This window comes from Strix uralensis, chromosome 7 (genome assembly GCF_047716275.1).
Source record: "Strix uralensis isolate ZFMK-TIS-50842 chromosome 7, bStrUra1, whole genome shotgun sequence".
NCBI lineage: Eukaryota > Metazoa > Chordata > Aves > Strigiformes > Strigidae > Strix > Strix uralensis.
The window spans coordinates 11,951,607-11,975,239 of NC_133978.1; the positions used below are offsets into that span (position 1 = coordinate 11,951,607).

At 43.1% G+C, this 23,633-nt stretch overlaps 1 protein-coding gene across 1 annotated transcript; it reads left to right on the forward strand.

Moving 5' to 3' along the window:
• The first annotated feature begins 6,768 nt into the window (after positions 1–6,768).
• SNCG (synuclein gamma) lies at positions 6,769–23,301 on the forward strand. The gene is made up of 5 exons (XM_074873981.1): positions 6,769–7,066; positions 12,137–12,178; positions 13,055–13,182; positions 21,639–21,725; positions 22,925–23,301. Exons 1-5 carry the CDS (start codon positions 6,946–6,948, stop codon positions 22,934–22,936), a joined length of 390 nt encoding a protein of 129 aa, XP_074730082.1. The 5' UTR covers positions 6,769–6,945; the 3' UTR covers positions 22,937–23,301.
• Positions 23,302–23,633: the final 332 nt, after the last annotated feature.

Genomic DNA, 23,633 nt, shown 5'->3' on the forward strand with positions numbered 1-23,633 from the left:
TGAGGGAGAACAATGCTTCACTGAGAAAACAAGTGGGAATGCTGGTGCAGGATTGCTAGATCTTCTCTCAGTTTGAATGACGAGACGCACAGCCCAAAGTTGAGTACATCCTGCAGAGCATTAAATGTAAAGCTTTTCTGGAGTCATTCCAATGCCAGATGAAAAATAGAGGATAAAATCTCTCTAGGATTTTGGAAGGTGCTCTTATTAAAGGCTGTGAATTTGCATCTCCTTATCACTGGTTGGATCTGCACCCCTCTCCTTCTGATTGCCCTTCTATTATGCTTAATGGAAGAACCTAGAAAAATGCAGAAATGCCCTTATTGACCTGTGACAGACACCACTGTGTAAGAGCAATTAAACACTAGGACAATGACAGTGGCACATGGGGCAAGGTAGGGAGAGATTTTGATAATTCTAAGGGCAAAATCTGCTCCTGCTATTGTAGTCACTTCTCCAGGGAGATTAAATCACAAGTTCTGGACTGAAGACTGAAAGAAATAAGAAATTTCTCTCTGTTCCTTCCTCCTGCTTTTATTTCAGAATTGTGTGCATCCTACTATAACAGATGTTAATGTGTGAATATTTTATGTGTCATGTTTCACATACAAATGTGCCTTTCTTACAAGTAGCTGGATGTGACCTAAGCATTATGTTTGTTTATTTAATAAGACCCATTACTGGGAAGGAACTGAAACAAACATGAGACAAAACAAACAACAGGCTTATAACCTGAACTGTTCTGTGATTGTGTCTTGCAGAAAAGTGCTTTTGTACTACAGATATTGAAGTTGTCCCACTTGTGACCTTCTTCCAAACCCTTTGGACTTGTCTTTCAATATATACCTTTCCACTTAGTTTTAACTCTTCTATTAAATCTTTATTTTTCATGGATGTGATACCTCCCAAGTGGTGGGGCAATGTTTCTCTGCTGTTCTCCTGGCTTGGAACATCTGCTGCTCCTTCAGGTGCAAGAACCCATTCTTTGTGCCTTTGTAATGGTGCTGCCTGTGAGCGCAGCAATCAGGAGGCACAGATTGCTCAGCCATTTCCAAGTTAATAATTTAGCATGACTTTTTGGTAGCAGTTATGAAAGATGTTAAAATATTGAGCACACCAGGGACTGTCATCTCTTTCCTTGTGATGGGCATAGCATAGGATGCTGCCATGTACACATGGAAGGCATGAATTATTCGAAGGACCTTCCTTTCTAAACACTAGTTAAGGTTTCTGTCTAATAGCTGTTCGTATGTGGGGTGTCTGAATAACATTCAGATTATACTGTTGGTTCATAACATTAGATTTATTGGCAGACTGAGTTGTAAGTTTTCTTGCTTTAACATCTGTAGAGAACAGGTACAAGGAGTGTACCTATTTGGGAACAAGTTACACCACAACTTTGCCTCTTTTTTTTCTTGACCTGGTGCCTCAGCATGGAACCACAGAAAACAAACATACAAGGACATTTGCTGTAACAATTTGCTTGTTGCTTTCTGAGGTCAGCCTCTCCTAGGGGGTACCTTCTAGATGAAAAAGGCAGCTGTGCACCCACTAACATCAATAGATATCTATTCACTTTTCAGTTGCCTGGTGTAGGCTTGGTGTACCTTACCTGCTGAAATGGAAGCAATGTGCAAGATAAATCAAATTTAAAACATAGTTTGGGAAATGTTTTGGAAATAAGTGTTACTCCAAAAGTATGCTTGAAACCCCATCAGTCAGTGACATGATAATAGCAGTGCGGAGTTGCTCTGGAGCTGCTCTGATACTTCTCAGATGTTTCTAGCAGTTCTCAGAACAGCTAGCCAAAAAAACCCACCCCACTTGCTTTTTGTTTTGGCAACTAAATTTGATAGGTGACAGTTATTATTCTTCTACTCTTGGTCCCCTGTCATTAGTGGCTTTTTTATCCTGTGCCCTTACTAATGAAAATACTTTTTTTCCCCAAGTATTTCTGATAAATACTTCTTCAAACTATTCAAACTAGCCTTCAGACTTCAAACAAGTCTTGAAAGAGTTGATATTGCCAGTTACACCAGATTCATCAGTATGCCCTGGGATCTTGCAAATAACTGCCAGGACTACCCTTGCCTTGCCTGGTAAGTATAACCATTTCCTTTAAACACAGCTCTTAGCCCCCTCCAATGGTGCCCACCCCAAGAATTCAATGTCCCACTTGCAATTCCATAATCAAGTTGCCAAATACCAACACTGTCTTCTGGATAATCTGCATGAGGTGTAAAATCTCATCTTGGCCCCTTTCTGTTTGTTTAGAGTCAGAGTCCTGCAGCTGCAGTTGGATAGGAGGTGGGTCACCACAGAGCAAACAGTGCCAAACAATAAGCTTGATAAATGGCTTGTACATACTTGGAAAACAAACATGCTGACTATTCCAGTTGGTGTCTCTCTGGAGAAACAGCCCTTAGAAATTAATTTTTCAATTAATAGATTAATATTTTTTTATTTGTTTCTTTTGTATCTTCCCCGATTCACTGCCTACTCCATAATGCTTTTAATTATAGACTTAAATTCAGAATCTGTGTATTTAAAAAAAAAAAGCCTCGGAAAAATGTTTTAAAAGCCAAGACAAGATGGAGTTATTTTAATAAGCATGTTGCTTTAGATTCATATATCCCAGCTCCAAATCTCTGAAGCAGACTGAATAACTGAAAGGATTTTATGTCTGGGAAGAATAGGATGGTTTTACTGATAGCTGCACAGCAAGGGGATGACTTCTCATTAGACATTGGTTTTTAGATCTGGAAAACGCTGTCTCATTCCCTGCCCGCTGCCAATGCACACACGTGTGTGTGCAGCGGCTCTGGGGAAGGGCAGTGCGGCGAGAACAGTGTCAGGAAGTGGGCTGCTGGGCTAGGAAGCGATTCTTTTCAGTGGTCTGTCCTTCAGAGGAAGATGAATTTTCATTGACTATATTTTTATTAGTTTGCTCAAAAGCTGTCAATGGTATTCAACGGCAGAGATCAGTCATGAAAGACTGCTGTACTGGCAGCACTCTGCTCCCTGTATGTGTGCCTTAAAAACGGCTTGTCTTAAAAATGGCTTGTCCGTCAGCCTTCACGCTACTCACTCCCTGGCAGAGGAAATTACTCATTAACTATGCAAACGTGCATGCAGAGATTCAAGTCCTAAACTGTTTTCCAAGAGGATGTCAGACAGAATTTCTTGGTCTTGTTATGGCATGTAAATGAATGATCTGAGACAGTTCTGGTTTCTGCGTTTTGAAGTTTTCATAAATGGAGAGAGAGGGAGGGAGAGAGAGAGGATTTCTGTTTATATAGAGCAAGGTTTGATCCTGTTCATGTTAATATTATTCTCCATACAAAAAATTCCCAAACAAAGGATATTTACCAGCCACAAAAGCAGTCTGTCTTTCTTTTCCTTGCCCGTCTTTCAAACAACATCATACACCATTTAAATACTTCAGTAGAATATGACCAAATCCCACTCTTTTCATCCAGCAAGATGCCTTTGTCAGCTGTTAGTCTCCAGCATAAGTCCATTGTTAAACAACAAGGTTATGGTTTTGTGTGCAGAGTAACTTGCAACTGGGAAAACTACAGAGGGAAGAGACACAAATTAAGTAAAATTCTGTTTTAATCTGTTTCAAACACAAAGAAAAAGACAGGAGAGGACAGGAAATCTTGATTTCTGCGTTGCATTCTTTTCTTTCTCTTGTGTCTGTGCTTTTGGAATAAGTAGACTTGAGTTAGACTTGACTTGCCCATATTCCAGAATTGCTGGCAGGCATTGCACAGGCCTGCCACCAACACCCAGAGAGAGGTTTAGGCACATGGGAGTGGGGAACTGCATCTCTCAGAGACCCTCAAGAAACTACGGTGTTATGCAGCAAGGGACTTGATGGGCAAACCTGAGCAGACAGAATTCAGACTTTAAGTGAACAACTTGGTTGGATGGGTCTTTGCACAAGTCAAGACAGGGTTTTCTTTTGGTATTACACAAATCAGCTAAATGTTTGTGAGATATGGATTTGTTTACGAAATGATAAGAATAAAGCTCAATAGAAAAATATGGGAACTTAATGTCTAGCTTAACTGACTTCTCCTCAGTGTCCCAGGGTAGGTAACAGAGAAAATGAGGTTGCTGCCAGCTGAGATAGGACCTTGGGTTCTCTGAATTGTCCACTGGAGGAATTTCTCTTTAGCTGGAGATTATGTTATCTAATACAAGGCAAAAACTTATCATGCAAAGTTGAGATCCTAACAAAATCTGAAAGCCAAGGTTGCTTATATTAACTCCTGTTGTTATGTTCACCTGAAGCAGGATTAGCAACAAATCAGGACTGAATCCTCTGCCTAGAATAGAAATAGGGTACTGCTATTTCCACAGGGTGCTAAACATTGAGGAGCCATTATTGATGCTTGCTCTATATAGATCACCTACGATGTTGTCTTGAGTCCAGAGCTTTCCTAAAAAGGTTCCAAGGTAAAACAATGCCTGTGCAAACTGCCTGCTGCCTTGGGAGGGATCCAACGGCATTTAAATGCCTCTTGTGAGCTCTTTCTGAAGGTCATCGGGAGAGGAGAAGGCAGGAAAGGAGTATCCAGCTCGAGTACTGGCTAATTCAATCTGGTGATGATTCATGTTTCATATCCCAGGATGGCTTGATATTTCATGTATTTATTACCTTTTATAGCAATGCAAAATATGTAGAATTCAATTGTACAAATCACAATGACAGAACAATAGCTTAACAAAATCAAAATACACTTCTCACTCAGCCTTATCAGCCTAGGCGTTCTCCTGAAAATACCAGTAAAACCTATAACCCTTGAAAGCTCTGTGCTCTGCTTTAATGGTCTTTGAAAGCCTAGTGAAAAAGTAAATGGGCCCTCTAGCAATTCCCAAAGATGGTAAATTCTCTTTTTATCAAATGTGTAGTAAACACTAGACTCCTGCCCTGTGCCTGATGAAAGCAATGGGAGTCTTGTGACTGCCTCCAAGAGCAACTAGGTTAAACCAGTGGTTGTACGGCACAATAAGGCACAGATATCTTAATTTAAGAATACCCTGGGAGCAGAAATGACCACTTTGGGTAGTGGTCAATCAGCCACCTAAAGGAAAATTTGAAAGACGGTAAGAAAAACCTTTCTTTGCTCCTTGTTGCAACAGTCTAGAACAATGAGAGCTCCTATAATAATTGGTGTGTTGTGATGGTCTTCCTCTGAATCTTGCACTTTTTAAAATTAACAATTTATAAGTTTTTAGTCTGTCAGAGATTTGGCTTCTCTACATTCAAATGGAAATTTGTTCTTCATTTATAAGTAAGGAGACTTATTTGTGAGAAAAAGATTAAGAAATCTGTATGTTATTTTCCAGATCAACAGTTTTTCAATTGTTTCAGTGTGAAGTGAAAAAAACCACTCCCCAAAACTAAAGAAATATTCTTAGTTCCACAGTAAGGTGGAACACTGGGTTTGTGTACATGTCTGCATGCATGTACAGACATGCCATTTTTTGTTCAGACTTTTTTCTTTTCTGTGTAATCATTCCCCATCTGACATTTCCAGGCTGATAACTTGTGGCAGCAGTGGCTCATGGACCACTACACTTCATGACATCACAGTGTGCTACCATTCCATAACACAGTTAAACCTCTGAATTTCATATTTTGTTTGCCTGGTAAGGAAAAGCAGACAAAGATGGTTAGGGTATGTGCTCAGAGGCCAATGCTCCGTGGCTTCCGTAGTTTCAGGTATGGCACTATTTTAAAATAATAAATAAATAAATAAATCACCTTGTTGCTTTCACAGATGCTTGTACTGAATTTCAGTTTGCTAGTGGGACAATAGCTGATTTGGGCCCCTCAGGATGTACTTCAGAAAACAATTTAGCTTGAGTTTAAGCACATTGGGGTATCCAACTGTGACTAACAATCATATGTTTTGGTATTTTTTCCTAGCAAGGCCTTGAGACTGGATGGATCCTCTATGCAAAGTGTAAGATTTCCCCAACCAGTTCTCCACTGGATGATTTTCTCATCCCGCTGTGCTCTGCAGCACAGACCTCCGACGTGAGTGATGGCGTCAGTGTAAAACATTGTCTCACTCTGCAGTGGCGGAGCAGAGCTCTGTCTACAGCAACTCAGAGAAACAAATAGGAAACAGGATTTCCCCCAACAGGCATCTGATTTTTCAGAAACGGACCGTTGTAACGGGATGTGCAGCCAAGCAAACCCCATAATTTATACTAAAAGCCTTCAGACTTAACAAACATGGCAAGTGGGACTTCTAGCTTCCTTCACTTGAGCACCAAGCTTTAGCTGGTTCTCTTTTTCTCTCAGTATTTTCTAGAAACAATGTTCTTCTTACCATTTTGTGCAGGGTGGATTCTGGTAACTGCCAGACCGAGAAACCTGACCCTGTTTTTTTGCTACAAATGTGACCAGCTTTACATGTTCTCCACCCTCTGGGAACCCAGGAGAGCTTGTGTTTGCCTGCTGCTGCAGCCTTGGGGAGATGCCTTTTCAGGAACTTGGCTCTTCAGATAAAAAGGCTCCCTCTTCTCACTCAAGGATGCTCTCATGTGAGCATTGTAGCATACTTTAAAAGCTTTATCTGTCTGGAAATTTTCCAGGCAGTCCCTTACCTACCAATGTCATCCTCCTCCTCTCCCCCTCCCTTCTTAAATCTTCCCAAGCAGGTCCATATCATTAATATTTAAGTATCAGCTGTTCACAGGCATTGGCTACACTGCAGCACACTTCATCAATAAGAGCCGGCAAAGGCTGTGAGGTTTGCCACACTGCCTTCATCCAGCGGAGGAGTAAGAGCAAAGGCAGAGACTGGCAGAGAGACCGAGTATCTGCCGAGGGTAAGGCTGCATATTGCAGTCCTGGTCTTTAGGTGCTTTTTGCTACTGTCCGTTACTCAGATCATCCAGGTAATACCCTAGCAAGCAACAAGAATGGATGTCTTTAAGAAAGGTTTCTCTATCGCTAAAGAAGGTGTGGTGGCTGCTGCAGAAAAGACCAAGCAGGGAGTGACGGAGGCTGCAGAGAAGACTAAAGAAGGGGTGATGTATGTAGGTAAGAGAGAACTATTTTCAGTCTACATTTGAGCATGAACTGCTGCATAGATTGTCTCTGAGAGTCTGGGGAAATTCTATTGTGGCTGAAGCTTGGGAGTGAATGGCAGGAGGTCTGGATAACATCCTCAGCTCTGTCACATAGTTGCTGTGTAAGCCTGGGGTGCTACATCCTCCCCGTGCCTCAGTTTCCCCAACTGTAAACTAGACACAGAAACAGCCACTACTTCAGGGGAGGCAGAACTAATGCAACGTTAAGGAGCAGATGCCCAGGTGGAAGGTTTCTGTTATGACTATTCAGTGATTGTTGCAGGGTGACTCACTCACTCTCCAAGCATCTGAGCAGTGGGTCTCTGCCTCGCCTCCATGCTGCGAGACACATACTGAGCAGGTCCCCAAGAGGAGCCAGCAGTGTTATTAAGTGGGGATTGCAGGATGCATCTGTTTCCCCACGTACATACCGTTTTATCCCGATATCCTTCTCTTGTTCACTGACCTGTTTCATTCCCCATTCACGCAATAATCTTGCTTTACAAGAGATGTCCAAACTGTCCAAACTCATTTTGCCCAAAGGACAGGATCTGGAAAACAGCACATCTGATGTCCTGCCTAGAGACCCCTCTCACAGTTAATGCACTGTTTTAGAAACCTCCCTTTTCAAGGTCACCCTTGAAACCTTCTATCTTCACTATGTAGCACGTGCACTTATATGGCTAGATGGTCAGATATTCCAGGTACTATAAAATCTACAAAGTCTTAAGTTCCCAAGTCTGATTACCTCACTGCTGATCACTGCACCTCACACAGCTTTTTGTGTTTGCTCGATGTGGGAGAGAGGGCTTTTTTTAGTAGGAAAGTTTACATGCAGGCTCTTCCTGCTATCGTGCTGCAACATCCACAGCTGTACGTAGCTACTATATTTAAAACAGCTCTATTGACAATAACTACAGATATATATTTGTACAGTACAAATGAAATACGAATGTTATGTGTAGCAGCTCTGATATCTTCATGCCAAAATTTTAAATACTCAGCTGCTGGCGTGCTGTAAATGAACATATGTAACAGTTCACATTTCAACTTGAAGCTGACTTGCAAGAAAAAAAGGTAAACAGCATCCCTGTAAACAATTAAACTAACCACAGTAACTGAAACACCAGCCTGCAAAACGTCACATCTAGGTGTCAAATTGTGGCATCACTACTGCTCCAGCTTATTCCTGATTTGAGTGATGTGAGAAAGGGTTACTCCAAAATTTTATACATAATTCCCCACAGCTCTGTTCACTCATGTTTTACGTATCCATACTGTGACCTGATTTTCATTTTTTGGACAGCCATGAGGTATGGCATCTGCTCATGAGATTCTAACCTTTTCAATAAAGTTCTCTAAAAGCCTTCTTAAAACCTAAATCTCTGAATGAGGATCAAATAACGACCAAGGTGAAGATTAAGTGCTTTCTCCTTTTATTTTTCTTGTTTTGGTTTGTTGGTATACCGCCAATTCCTGCCCTGTCATGCACTGGATAGTGCTTTGCCTTGAGGCTGATTCAGTTCCTGTTGCACGCTGGGGGATGCTCAGCCCTTTGGGGAAAATTCAGTCTTTCACAGACAGGAAAAGTAAAGGCCAGATGCTGATTAGCTCAGAGAATTGATTTTTAAATAAGCAGAGAAGGTGGAGGCCAAATATATTGATTAAAACTGGAATGATTAGTATGTTGTTTGTGCTGCCTTTTCTCACTCTGTGCCACATGAAGGGTTAATCAGACACCTGAACTGTTCCTTCCCTGCTCCTTCCTTTACAGACCCTTATCCCAGCAGCTTGGTCTATAGAGTTATGTGATGCAACCTGAATTTTTGGATGCTAGGAGAAAATAATACTTTTATAAAACCTTGAGAGCCTTTTCAGAACATCAGGAAAGGGAAGAAAAAAACCCAAAGCCTAGGATGGATGAAGTGGATCCATGACTTTTATTCAGGTTTGTGTTAACTCATTGCTGACTCTTCAAGGAGGATTCCAGATGACTGGGCACAACCACCATGTCTGGTGAGTCACTTGCTGCTGCCCCAGGAGAAAAGAATAACGGTCATTCAAAGGCATCTTCCTGGAGTGGACAGTGTCCTCAGGGCACTGCGGCCGCCTGATCCCTCCCCTCTGAGCCACACAGGTTCAGTTTGCACAAACCTCAGCAGAGCCAGAGATGCCTCCCTCCTGTGCTAACACTGCACTGCGGTTCATAGTGGGGCTGGTTAGAGATGCTGCCATGGTCGCAGGGGTCGTGAGTGTGGCGTGCTCCTGCCCCGCCGCAGGGCTTGCCAAACGTGTAGGGTGGAAGAGACCATGCACAAAAAGAGAGAGAAATCCTGTAGCACGGGCCACCTTTGCACTTGGTAAAATCACCGTCTGCTCTCCAAATGGTAACAGTGGCTGGGTATACTGAAGTGGTAGTGGATCCTTGCAGTTAATGTGTATCCAGCAGTTGACTCAGTGGGCTGTCTTTTTTATTTGTTTTAAATAGGGGGATAAATTATGCTGGTTAATTAACAAAGTTAATGCAAAGCTGCATCAAAGGATTGAGTATGAAGCCATTAGTATGGTTTAATACTATAACTCATAAAGCCTCAACAAAGAATGCATTTCTAGTTTTCCAGAATGGCTTTTGACCATGCATGTCGCAGAAAGACCCAACGCACCAAACTCTGCTTAAATGAAGTGACTCCAGCACAAATTCCTGCAGGACTTATATCACATCATACTATCCTTTTCTACTATAAACCTTTTCCCACTGCACAGTGCTCCACCAACTCGGTTGCACCCTTGGGATACCAAAGCTCTTACAGATGACTCACAGCACTCAGAAGAGGCAGGATGAACTTTTAATTCAATGTACAAAAGCTGCAGGCAAGGACTAATGAGCGAAATGAGATTGAGCATCAGGTGATTGCTTTCTGATTCAACAGATGCGGGTTGCTGGCAAGGGTATGTGCCGGAAGGTCAGATTTCATGTGGTGCATAATGGATGCTGAGCCTGAGTCACTGGGTGTGGTCAGGAGACTGGGTTAGGAAGATGAGGCAAGCTCTCCCCAGGCTGCAGCGGTGGCACTTTCCAATGCTATCGCTTCTGTTGCAAAATGGATTTGGGTGTTTTTCTTCTACCTCCATCCTTCCTTTCTGGAACTATTTTCCATCAGAAAATATGGCACCCACCCACTCCCCTCCCCCTGCAAAAGAATCAAGCCCAGATAGTCATCTTAAATCAAAGTCTGGTAAAAAAATATACAGAAGTACAGCTCTTGTCTCACTAAGCATGTTTACTGCACTACTGAAACGTATGCAAGGCTAGTACAGCAAGTTATATACTTTGCTTACCTAACAGCTGCTTTGTGACCAAAAAACAGCAAAGAAGGGCAAAGCTTGAACATCTGTGTCTGATCTGAGAAGATCTTGTACATCAAATCAATATTGTGGCAGACTTTTATTGGAATGCACCAGGAGGGAAAGTGAAGCAGGATGGCATCTGAATTGAACTGTGTGCATTTGGCCCGTTCAGGAGCTCACGTTCATGGCTTAAGACTTGCATCTTCTCACTGCTCTGCTTCTGTACACATTTGTTTATCATGGGCATCATTATTAAATTCAGTTTACAGCAGTGCACATGTATCATGTGCATCATTAGTAACTGCAGTTTACAGCAGTAACAAATTTAAAGTACGAAGATTCCATGTCTTCGGTTTTAACACAGTTCGGGAGGGTGGAGTGAAATGTTGGGGGCATACTGTAGTAGAACAGCTTTGTTCTGCCCCAGGCAACCAAAATAAATCAACAATTGAGAATTGCTTTCAATAATACATAACATGTATGAGGCAGAATGGAGCTGGGCTGGATCTGTTGTTATCAGGGCACTGCACCTGTTTTGCTTTTCAGGCTGTTCATGAGAACAAGATGTGGTTTGTAGCTGAGTTCTCCCACCACACCCATGGATGCTCCCGTACCTCTGGAGTTAAAGACCTGCCTGGTTCTCTATTTCTGTCATTTTGACAGTTGGCTATAAAATCCTTTTGTTTTATCAGTATGGGAAACTTGAAAAGAACCTGTATAGGTGCAGATCATTTTCAAAATACAGTCAAGTGGGTCCAGTGGAACATTTTGACACGTGTTTATTTAACTTCCAACAGAGATAAATTTGATGCTTTATTTTTGTAATGTGAAAAAGGATCTAGTTACTGTGGGGGCTGCCCATCTACTACATGATTTAACATACATGCTGCAGTATACAAACAGAAAGGATGTATAGCAGGTCACTTCAAGCTTGGAGGAAAACCACAGAGATTAATTACTCCTTAAGGGCTACTTGTGTTGCAGACTGAATGCCCTCATATCCTGTTAGCTTTTCTGCCTGCATATGGTGTACTTTCATAATCTGAGATAAAAACATTTGCATTCTGTGTATCGCTGTGAGCAGGCACTTACAGCCTAGGCTGAGGCACTGAAATGTGAATCTAGTAAGTAGGTATGTAGTAGGTGGGTGGTTGTTCTGTAAATTCAGCCTCAAGTTTCTCCAGAGTCTTTGTTAGAGGTATAGCATGAAGCTTTAAATGACCACTGCAGCCAAGTATCCTGCTGAAAGGCAGGAGAGTGTCACGGATGTGCCTCCTTGTCTTGAAAGACTGAAGTAGGTGAGATTTTACCAGGTGACTTAGTATACATTCATTTTTACAATTAGCTTAACATTGATTTGCCTTCACTTGACTGTTCTTTTCATTCTGGAAATATTCCAGGGACAATTTTTTATACTTCAGCATGGTATAATCAAGATTTTTCAGGTCTAGGCATTTCCAGACAATTTGTGGTTGAAGTTATCCAACTGCTGACACAAAGGTACTCATTGACTTTATTGGGCAAGGAAGCTGGTCCCTCTGCCACCTCTACAAATGGCTTCTGTCTTAACAGGAGGTGCCAGCAGCACCACAGCTCCCCGCTGCACCTCGTAAGAACAGAAAGCCATCCATGTCCAGAAACCCAGGGGTTCTTTGCCAGGTAGCATTCACGGACCGTGTTTTTCCTTTCACAGGTACCAAAACCAAGGAAGGCGTAGTGCAAAGTGTGACCTCAGGTAAGAGCACAGCCCTGAGAGAGATGTGGAAATCTGTGATGTGCTGCTGGGCCTCTTGATAAGGCTATCGCTCCTGCCAAATGGAAGGTCTCTGGGGGACACCACTGACCTGTGTGATCTTTCGTTTGATGAATGGAGGATGCTTGCCAGGAGCGATGGGTCAGGGTCTGGCATTTGCAGTGCACGTGAATGGGAGAAAATATTTAATCAGCAGAGCAGGTCAAAAAAACCTAACAAATGTTACTTGGCTGGCTTGGATGATTCACAACAATTTAGGCATTTCACCATGTCAAGAGCTCTGCCTGGCATGTAGAGGGGATTTACTTGCATCAGATCCTGCTGGGCCAAAACTGTGGTCATTGGGAGACTCCTGTCAGGCAGTCACAGAGTCAGGGACCCTAAGGGATCCTTCTAGGTATCCCAGACTCCAAGGCAGGGCAGCTGTATGGACTGCCTTGAAAAGAGATGAATGGATCTTTTCCCTGGAGAATTTGACGATGATTACTTTTTCTTCTACCCAGATATACTAAATCAAACAGAAGGTATCCAGAGAGAGGTCATACACAGTCTGCAATGCAAAATACCTTATTTGCACAGTTGTTGCTTAGTATCTTACAGTGAGTTTTTCATTTTCCAGTTGCCCACAAAGACTGACAGGCTGCAGTGCTGCTCTCTGAGCAGCATTTTGAGTCAGACAAACCCCTCACACACATGATCTAAATTCAGACGTGATCTCATATAAAAAATACAAATAACGACTATACCAGGGCTGATTTCTTCTCTTACCTTGATGCAATGGTTTTATTCTCTCAGTGAATTTGGCAGCCTTTTGGCAGTGTCTAGCTCATTGACTTTCTGCTTTTGTTGAAATCCCAGTTGCTGAGAAGACCAAAGAGCAGGCCAATGTGGTGGGAGAAGCTGTAGTAGCCAGTGTGAATACAGTGGCAAACAAGACTGTAGAAGGAGCAGAGACCATTGTGGCCACTACAGGAGTTGTAAAAAAGGTATGTTTGCTTCTTTGGTGATGTGCAGGACAGAAGAGTTGTCTTTGGTTTACACTTAAAATATCTGCAAACTTTTACAGTTGATGCTTTTATATAATGCTTAATATTATTGTATAATGCCTAATATAATCACAGAAACATTTTTTTTGGAAGGAACTACTTGAGGTCATCTAGTCCAACCCCCTTAGAGTCAATGAAAGTAGGTTTCTCAGGACTGTCTCCAGTTGGGTTTTGAGTATCTCCACAGTATCCCTGGGCAGCCTGTGCCAGTGTTTGACCACCCTCACAGGAAAAAAAGAAGTGTTTTCTTGTCTTCAGATGGACACGTTAGTCAATTTGTGCCCATTGCCTCTTGTCCTGTCAGTGAGACTGCTGGCAAGAGTCTGGCTTGCCATTTTCTTATGAATGTAGAGAAGCATTTTTCCCGGGGAACTTGAGTAGAAATGTGGCCAGACTGCAGCGAGCACCAGGCCAGAGTCGGAGCTGAGGGGTGTGCGGGCTGTGGAGGAGCGGGAGCTCAGCACTTGCCCGCACACTGGCCGTGCCCTTGCGACAGGCGGCCTTGGCCTTGGCCTTGGCCCCGGGCCCGGCAGCTCCACAGGCAGCAGAGGGCAGCAGCAATTCAGGCAAAGCCCTGGCCCAGCAGAGAGCCTGACCCTCCTGCTCTGCTTTGTCCTGGTTTTGACGACCACCAAGCGCTTGTTGATAAAGGCCGTGTGACCCAAACCGTGCACGGATTAAGCCAGATTCAGACAAGGCATCTTCTGTTCTCCAGCCTAATTTGACAAACTGGGTTGCTTCAGGTGAGGGGATTAAGGGGCATGTGAAGGAGCAGAACATCTCCCTACATGAAGACAAAGTTGATCATTAGAGAAGATGCTTTCATCAGGTGGTAACAAAGCGCAACCATTTGTACAGTACAGGAGGGTAACATGTGGCAGCTCTTTGGTAAGCCCAGCTGCGTTTCCCCTCTTCAGAGTGTTGATAGCGACATGATCTAGATGAGTCACAGCAAACCCAAACCCAGAATCAAAGCCAAGCGAGGCTGGCCAAAATTGTTTTAATTGTTCAGACAGTTGGCTGATGAATTTCCTGACCTGCACGTAAACACATTGTGATGTGAAACAAAACTTCTACACACCATATAAATCCTGAGAGAATAGCCTAACAAAAGACGAGAACAGCAGCTAGGAGTGACGCAAAATGCCCTCCTGAAAGCATGTGAAAAGGGCCGATACAGAAATTCTGCTAAGCCCTTGGGATAAGATTAATCTCTATTCCCACAGGGAACAGCAATTAGGCTGCAGGAGTGGAAACAGTGATTCCTAATTGTGTGGGGCCAGACTACCCCCTCCTGCCTTTTGACTGACCAGGAGTGAGGTGGTTGACCCAGGAGAGCTAAGAATTTGCTGACAGTAGGAATCCGTCCTGCAGATACCGAACTGTCTCCCCTTCTGGCAAGGACTGAGCAGCAGCAGTCCTCTTCCCCTTTCATCCTAAGTGAGAGCCCCCCCTTTAAAGACTGACAAGCTACAACTTACAGGTGTTAATTTCAGAGCTCAAACCAGTCGACGTTACCTGTTTCCATCCTTGTGTGGGTAGTCCCTTAGAAAATTAGCAATTCCTTCATGCTAGTAACGGTTCTGTGTTATGCAGACTGCAGGCAATATACAAAAGCTGTGAGTTTTCCAGAGGGTTAAAGAATTAAGCATCTGAACTGTCATTCTGGCATCCTCCACTGATGTCTGCCTGCTTAGAGTTAAAATGGGGATTGATCAAGAAATAAAAAAGTGGGATGTGTCACATGGCAAAGGGCAGACTAAATGAGGGAGACAGGAAGCTGCTTTGGATACAGTATCATGGTGTCATGCCAAATAACAGAGGTGGCCAGCAGAATGGAAACGGGAGGAGAAAAACAAGGCAAAAGAGGTCACAGGAGAAAGAAATTCAGGAAAAATTTTTGTTTCTGTGAAAGAAAGGGATCATCTACTGGTTTAGTTCATCTTAGACTAGGAGTGTAAATCTTGTAGTCACCATCACTCACCATACTTCAGTTGCATCTGCTAGCTAGCTTTTGGATAGTGATTGCACAGAAGATTGAGCTCTATATGCACAGCGAGTGCATCCCAACTGCTAATGGTGAATTTCCATGGAGCCAGAGCTGCTCTGGAGGGACGGCCCTGAAAGGAGTGGAGGGTTTGTGCTGGGCCCTCAGCACCAGCTGTTTGCTCTCCAGATCTGTTCCTATTGTGCTACACAATTTGCTAATGGAAATACAGCCAGAGGCTGCCAAGAGCCACACCAGGCACTGTAATGCATGTGAGAGACCCAGGGGAGATACACTAAGAAGAGTGATAAGGTATAGCAGCTAGATGTTTAAAAAATAAATGCCTTCTGTTATAATCTTGCAATACTGGAATTATACACAAGCGTTTCGGCCCCTGAAGTTTGAGAGCTCTGTTACATCCAGTCCTGAGACTTGTTTGTGCTGCCTTCTTTCTAATTGCAAAGAATAGTTTTTAACATCTTATATCTGTTTCCAACTATTTCCAGTGTTGTTCCCTGATGACTTTATAGAGGGCTTGTTCAAAGCCCCAGGGGATCTGTGTGAATGTATGGCACTGAGCAGTGCTATGGGGTGACTCGAATCTGGGGAGCAGAGTGGCCTAGGAGGCATGTCCCCAGCTCAGCGTTCTCAGTGTTAAGATCAATTACAGACAGCTTGTTGACATTTAGTCTATGCATTTGACAGCTGGGATCAGTAGTGGGTACATGCTAGCAAGGAGTGGGGAACTCTAAGGATTCTGGATTAAGTTTTGCTCAGGGTGACAGCCACGGGGTGGTTGAGCTCTGTGGGTGTATCAGATGTGACTTTGGCCATGAGGAAGAATTCAGCCCTTCGCAGAACATGGCAGGCACTGAAATGTGAACACACGTGGGGCTGCTGGCAGCCTGCTGCTCCTTTCTGTCCTCGGTGGGAGCACTTGGAGCCACGCAGAATGAAACAGGGCTGAAATAGCTCTATGCCTGTGGAGGGGTGCCAAGCACCAGATGAGAGCAACCTCGAGTAGCATTGGCATTGCCTAGTAGGGCTTTGGTACAGACCTGGTCATTGCCAACAGAGTGCAAGAAAGTATTGACTGATTTGGAGGAGTTTTTAGGTATTAACTAAAAAATATGTACGTTAAAAGACTATAAACCCTCCACATTTTTTCTGATATGCAAAGGAATCAGACCCATCAGTAATGTGCTTTGTCTGTCTGTCCCTGGGGTAGACATTAAGGGATTTCAGTGAGATAACCACCCACTAAATATCCCTGTTTTAGAAGAGGATTAATTCTTCATCTGCATGACACAGCACAAAGCTTGCTGCATTGCAGACACCACGTGGTTGGGAACAAGCGCACACACACTCACAAAATGTCCCTCGGGGACTGGAAGAATTTCCCCAGTACCTGATGCTTCCCTACACCCTCCACCTAGATTTTCCCTTTAGATCTATTTGCCCTGTCAGTTTTTATACATTTTGCTTGTCAGTTCATGGCTCTTGTCATTTTGAATTGAGTTTGATCTTTTTTTTTATTTCACTCCATTAATTATTTGAGCAGTTGTCAGTTATGTGCAACCACTGGGCGCATTCATTGGATCACATCATCGCTGTCTGCGCTTGATCTAGCGCACGTGTACTGCACCAATTCCACAGCTTACAGCTTTCATAACAACTGCACATTCTGAATACGAACAGTTGATGTTCATGGCCTTAATTCTGTTCACTTAAACCCTGCAATGCCAACGACGCCAAGACAGTCGCACCGAAGGAATTAGAAGCAGAAACCAATGAGTGACCTCCCTGTTTAAGTTAGTTTGGGCAGGGCGAGTGCCACTAGGAGAGAGCAACCAAAGGCATCTGAGAGGCAACCGAGTGCAGAGCTGCTAAGCAGGAGGAGCAGGGAAATCAACAGCCTAACTACCTTACAATTAAGTAGAATAAATAGTTGAAACTCTTCCCCTTTGTATTCAAGCTTCATTGTACTTCATTGATGCAGTGATGCATCCCAGTGGTATCCTTCAGCATCACATGGAGCAGGGGACACTGCAAAAGCAGTGTGGAGTGGGGTACTCTGCGTGCAGACACTTCTGTGCTTCCCTCTCAGTCTCATTAGTGCACCCAGGCACATATTTTTCACACGCAGAATAGCTGAGTTAGTGGCACTGGTGAAACCTTAAAGTCTACAAGACTCTGTGTGCTCCATGGCTGAAGTCTGTGCCCCAGTAATCCTGTAGGATAATAATGTAAATATGTGTTATTTGTATACACAGCACCAGGAAACTCTAAGAGAGTCTGTCTGTGAGCTGGATGAAAGCAAAGCTACCCCTAGATTCCACCTGGATTTGTAGGGTAAGACAGGAATCCCACACACCCATCTGTCTGTCCTGCCAGTGGATCCACTCACTTTAATCATGGGTTGACCTCTTAGTCAGAGCTGTGAGCATCACTCTGAGCACATTCAGCCTGAAACCCATCCAGGACAGCCTGTCCATAGGACCTGTCAGGTTGCCTGAGGGTTGACAAGGGAGTGGTTTGGGGATACTGCCAAGTAACATTGCTTTTCCTCCAACACCCAAGGTCAAGGGCGCTACAGGAGGCTGAACATTTTGCCTTATGCAATTGATGTCCCATTGAGGGCTGTTAAGTTTGCAGCAGACTAGGTTGTCAGTGAACCTCTCTGGGTTTACAGCCTTAAAATAATAATAATACTAAAACCAGAAATCTTGCTTGCCACTGAATTTGTGGAGTTTTTGATGAGTAATATTCCAGCATCCAACATTTAGACTCTGCATGCTTTCTCTGTTAGAGAAGGAAGATAATCCTGATAAGGTTGTTTATCTCAGAATTTTTGGGGATGGCGAAAAAACCCACTGGTCTATAACATAATATGGATAACAATATAAATTCCATTTCATGTATGGACTCAGCCAACGCAGTCACTGAGCTGAAAAGGGGAATTTCATAGAACCTGTGAGACAGAGAAATCTGAAGAATCAAATTGTAATTAAATCTTTCTTCAAAATCTGTAGACTTCTAAAATTTGTTTTAAAAAATGTATTAAAATATCTGAACCCAGAAGCCTGTAGTATGCTCTATTGAAGACCTCTTAACATTGCACAGGAATAATTTTATAAATGGCAGGTCCTAATTTGTTGAGTTTTTCACTAGTGATATCTGAATATGTAACTGTTTCATAAACAGTGAAATATTGTATTTTATATATATACATCTACTATAGTGTATATATTCTATATACAAATATATTTATATATATATAAATATTTTAAAACTTGTATAGTATTCCTGTAATGAATTCTAAGGTCTTGTGTTTCACTTAACTATTATGTTAAACTACTTCATTTTTCTCTCTTCTCTAGCCAAAAAGATTCAACAACTACCCCCCCCCCAAAATCAAAAAAAAAAAAAGAAAGAAAACAGACCATAGCAAACTAAATTAGTTTTTGTTTTGATTTAAATACTTTTTCTAAGACCATATGTAATTTCTGAAGGGGAAAAAAAATCTCCCTGTCACTTCAGAGCAGGAGGAGCATTACTAATTACTTCATGGTTGCAACATGCCTTTCCCTTAGAACATTTTATCCCTTTTAATGAGATGAACACTGAAAGGACTGGCAAAGTTCTTGCTGTCTTCCAGAGAAGGTGAATTTTCACCCTTGTTTTCTTGCCCAGCATCACACTGGGAGTCAGTGTTACAGCTGGGGTTGGTACCCAGGAAGTTCTGGGCCTTTGTCCAAAGTGAAGACCCTTACATCACACGGTTGTCCTCTGTAGATTGTTTTCCTGACTAGTCACCAAAATCCCCAGCCAGCTAACGCCCAGCTGAAGAATGCAGCCCTTCCTCATCTCATGCTCAATGTTATGGGCAGGGTGGGAAGCGCGTGAGAAAAAGGCTGTGAGGCGATGTCCCTAACATGGCTTGACACTTCTTCATCCTGCAATTGTGCTGGTTCCTCCATCACAGTTTAGAAACACTCTCCAGAAACATGGTTGCTTCCCTTTCTAAAAATAGATGGATGAGTCACTTTTATCCTGGAGCAGAGTCTTGGCAGAGAGCACAATTTAAAGGCTATAATAAGCAGCACAATAGCTGAACAGGGATTCTTCAGCCCACCCATCGCTCTTGGATGTGGTGTCATGAGGATGGTCCTGAGGAAGGGGTCCCCTTTTCCATGACTGTTTCCACTTCTACCATAGCTGAGCTCCCGGTGGTCATGCCCTGTAGGAAGGTGGGGTGCACTGCATTTGTCCTTGTGTTCTTACGAGCTGTCCCCCAGTTTTCACAACTCAGCTCAGCACCTTAGGCAGTCACCTTTGATTCACCTTCATGGTTTCACACAGCAGCTGGTAACCCTGCCTGCAAAAAACCTACATAGTACCTGCTGCTGCAGCTATTGTCATTGGCTTGCATTGCAGGTTTCTTTTCTTTCCACCTAACAGTCAAAAAACTCTGTTTGTAAAGCTTCAAAATAAAATTTAAGACTATTTATCCACTTTGACTTAATGTGCACTGTTGAGTTATAAGGTGTCCTTTTTATATGGCTCTATATGCATGTAAACTGTTTTAAAGCTCCAGACTGGATCCTGAGGCCATATCAGACCCCATAAATTCGGAGTAGTGAGCTCTGTTTGCTGACAACAGGAGAGTTCACTTGTTTTGGAAAGGCTGTGGCTAAGTGGCTCCATCAGAGCGGTGGCCTCTCCCAAGCAGCCTCAGGTCCAGGCTGCGCCAGGAACTGGAGACCAGAAACTGGTCTCCATGGTGTGCTCAATTTGATGTCATTAGGTTATCTGGGCTTACTTAACACATATCAGGCTGATACTAGCAAGAATCACTTTAGCCAACAATACTATGCAAATTAAGGGGGAAAAAAACCCACACTGTGCTTTTCATATAGGAACACCCCCAGTGCATGGTGCTCTCTATAAACAAAATAATTGACTCTCAGCAGGGAGGTGAAGGGAATACCTGGAGCTGTGACAGACATCGGTACTGGGTTGGAGCTCGTATTTTGGCCACTTTCTTTCTTTGGTGGATCGATCTCTTATGGTAGCTTGCATGGAGAGCAAGAACCCTATGGCAGGACAACCAGGTTTCAGTGCTTCCATCTCCCGACTCCCCCTACTGCCAAAAATGGATCTGAAGTCCAAGTTCCAGTTTAAATTTTCATGGGATCTACCTTATGTCTATGTAACTCTGTGAAAGATGTCTATTTTTTCCTTTTTATTTCACATCACCTCTTCTTCCTTAATTCAGTCCCAAAAGCAGCAGGCGTGTTCTCCTACTGGTAAGAATAGTTGTGATTGGACAGGAAAATAAGGACACACACGAAAATGAAGAGTGGAGTCCTCCAAAACACATGGAGCATAAAGTTCTGCTTACAGTAGGTTTCATAGGGACATTTGATTCGCATTACATCAACAGTGGCACCAGTGAAAGCGGCGGCCTTGTGTTTCCAAAATATTGAAAATCAAATTATATATCTCCCTTCCGTGTACTTTTATGTAATATGTGTGTCTCAGGTTCCTTCTATGGTGGCCCTGACTTCATGTGGGAAAAGAGAGTAAAAATTCAGGGATACTGCTGGGTATGTGTGTTCAAAGAGAACAGCAAAGCTTTGTAATTTTAACAGAGTTCCCTGGTGATTTGGGGCTGGACTATACAGATCCTGCTATTTCTGCTTTCTCCTGCTCTTAGTGACTGAAGAAGTGCATTTCTGCTTTCTGTACATCCCTCGTGCTCATCCAGTATGGTCAGGATTTTTGTCTACCCATGTGGCCAAATCGTGCCTAAAATCTGTTATCTTTGACTCTGAATAGGAAGCTGAAAGATGTGAGCAAGTGGCTAAAAGAGCCCAAGGTGCTTAGGAAAAGGCTTGGACTTCAAACACAAAGAAAAGCTTATCGTTTGGTAATGACATTTTATCTGAGGCGTGACATTAACGCCACCACAATACTGCTATATCTGAAATTAGTCTATGCAATGAGTGTTTAGGGTAAGTAAGATAATGTGGGGAAAGGCTAGGCATAATCTGTCTTACACTAGGTAAATTTATTTGTTCCTCCGAAGTTTATTCACACTGAAGGAGTGAAAACTCTGGTCTCGGTGACAGGAAAGAAAACTTCAGAAAAAAACTGATTTTCTTTATGAAAAAGATCCTAAACCAGGCTGTAAGAAATTGAGTTGCTTTTTCATAGACATCTGTTCTGATAAGTTGCACAAAAAATGGATTTCGAGCAATATTTGCCATCTATGAAACCAAGTAGTGTATTGGCGTGCGTAATGTTCAAACCCATTTCGTGCAGTCTGCTCAAATAGTCTGTCTAAGATTAGGGCAATGACTCTGCATGTGGCAATAAGGACAATATCTCGCTTGTGACTTGGCAGGAGGACCTGGCTGTGCCGCAGCCGCCGGAGCAGCCGGGGGCGGCAGGAGAGGGGGCCCCGGCAGCAAGCACAGGCGGCGGCGGAGAGGTAAGCTGATGCCACGGCCCTGACTTCCCCATGGCCCCTGGGCTCTCAAGACTGCATGTGGGCATTTTCTGGGCTACTGGTTTTCCCCAGGACACTCTCCCCTTTGCTTTCTGTGGTTATCAATCTGCTGCACATGGAGCGCATCAGTATTTCCACTTTCATGAATTATTTGACAAAAACCTGAGCTCATCGGTTCTCGCTTTTGCCACTTCCTTTTTTGGGACCAAGAATTTGCCATGAGTGACAGATTGTAAACTGCTGCCTGATCCGAGCTGATTCGGGGCTGTAAATGCACATGTAATAGTTAACGCTTTCCTATGGTGTTATCATCACATGGAATAGCTTTTTGCCTGTTGCAGCCATGCTTCAGAAGAGCTTTAGATAACAAGTTAAATTTTTCTATAGATTTTTAGATAACAAGTTAGATTTTTAAAATATATTTTTCTATATTTAAATTAGTTCTTTTAATTTTTGAGCTATTCTACATTCAAAAATGTCTTTTTGAAGCCCTGGATCAAATGCCAGTCTCTGGGCCAGTTTCAGCTCTTGAACAGGGGAGGACAATCTCTTATTGTCCATCATGGATGCTTTAAAGGAACAAACGCTTGTCACGTGGTATTTCCTTTACGATTTCAATCCTAAGGCCTTTGCCTGCCCACTCTACAATCCCTACAGTACTGCATGCACCCAAAATCCCCAGTTTTCAGCTTCGCTGATGCTCGGACGTTTTCATGGTACCTGAAGCTCCCAAAAGTCGCAGCTTGCACCCACCACCCTTTGCCAGCCATCGCCCCCCCTGGTGCAAGTCCCAGAAATGAGCCCTGCTAATGCAACTGACTTCATGGCTGCACAGGTGCTAATGCCAAGCTGCGTGGTGGGGTGGGAGGCAGACCCAGCAGCAGAAAGCAGAACACTGCGGCTGGTGGCAGCCCAGCCCCACGTTAGCTCAACTTCAGCCACATGGGAAATCACACTCTTGTTTTCCTTGGAGGTCTGAGTTACAGCAGGACTGTGTCTGGTTCCCAGAAGGAATGGATAATTCATTTATTTTCTGCACCACATACGGTCCTTATTGTTTTGTACCTGTTTATATGGGGTTTTATGTGGTGACTACCAGCATTGATTTTTCTCCTAATTTTATTTGTATATGTTTTCCACTGGAAATATTTAACTGTTTTCCTGTCTGTCTTCTCTCACAGGGTGAAAATTAAGGCACCTAGTCAACTTAGGGACTTCTAGCTCAAAAGAGAGCATTCCAAGAGCATACATGGAAATATTAGCTGACACTACAACAGGAAAATCCTGCGCTCCATAGACTAACTACACTCAGCTCTGTAGTCTTTCGTTTGCCTCATAAATCAATCATACCATATATGTAAGCCAGACTCCTCTGATTGTAAGTAAAGCGTAGGCATGTACTGGGGTGCGTGTCTCCCTCCCCACCTCCCGACCCGCTCGCTTTGCGTGTTTTGGTCGGACTCACTGATTCATGTCTCTTGTCCATCTGCACTTGCACTTGGGATCTCTAGGTATGGCAGAAATATTTTTTTTAACTAATAAAAAAGTGTTTGAACAAGTTTTTTGTTTTGTCAGTTTTATTTGCACTGTTGATCCTTCCAAACAGATGAACTCTTCCTGTAAAAGTGTGGTACTAAAATACAAGGATCTCAGGACTGTAAGAGCCTTAGTTCATGATGTAAAAAATGGGGAATAATGAAAAATTGTATTTCTGAAGTCAATAGTGTAGGTAGGCTGGTTTTCTGCCTCTCAGGCCTGAAAAATAGAGATTTCATTTTTTAAATACTCCCCCATGTTTCAGCGACAGTGTGTGGGGGAAATTGGAAAAAAGGAAGCTTTTTGAAGGAATGTGAAAGTCACGCTGAGCTCAGTTAACATTTATTCTTTGCT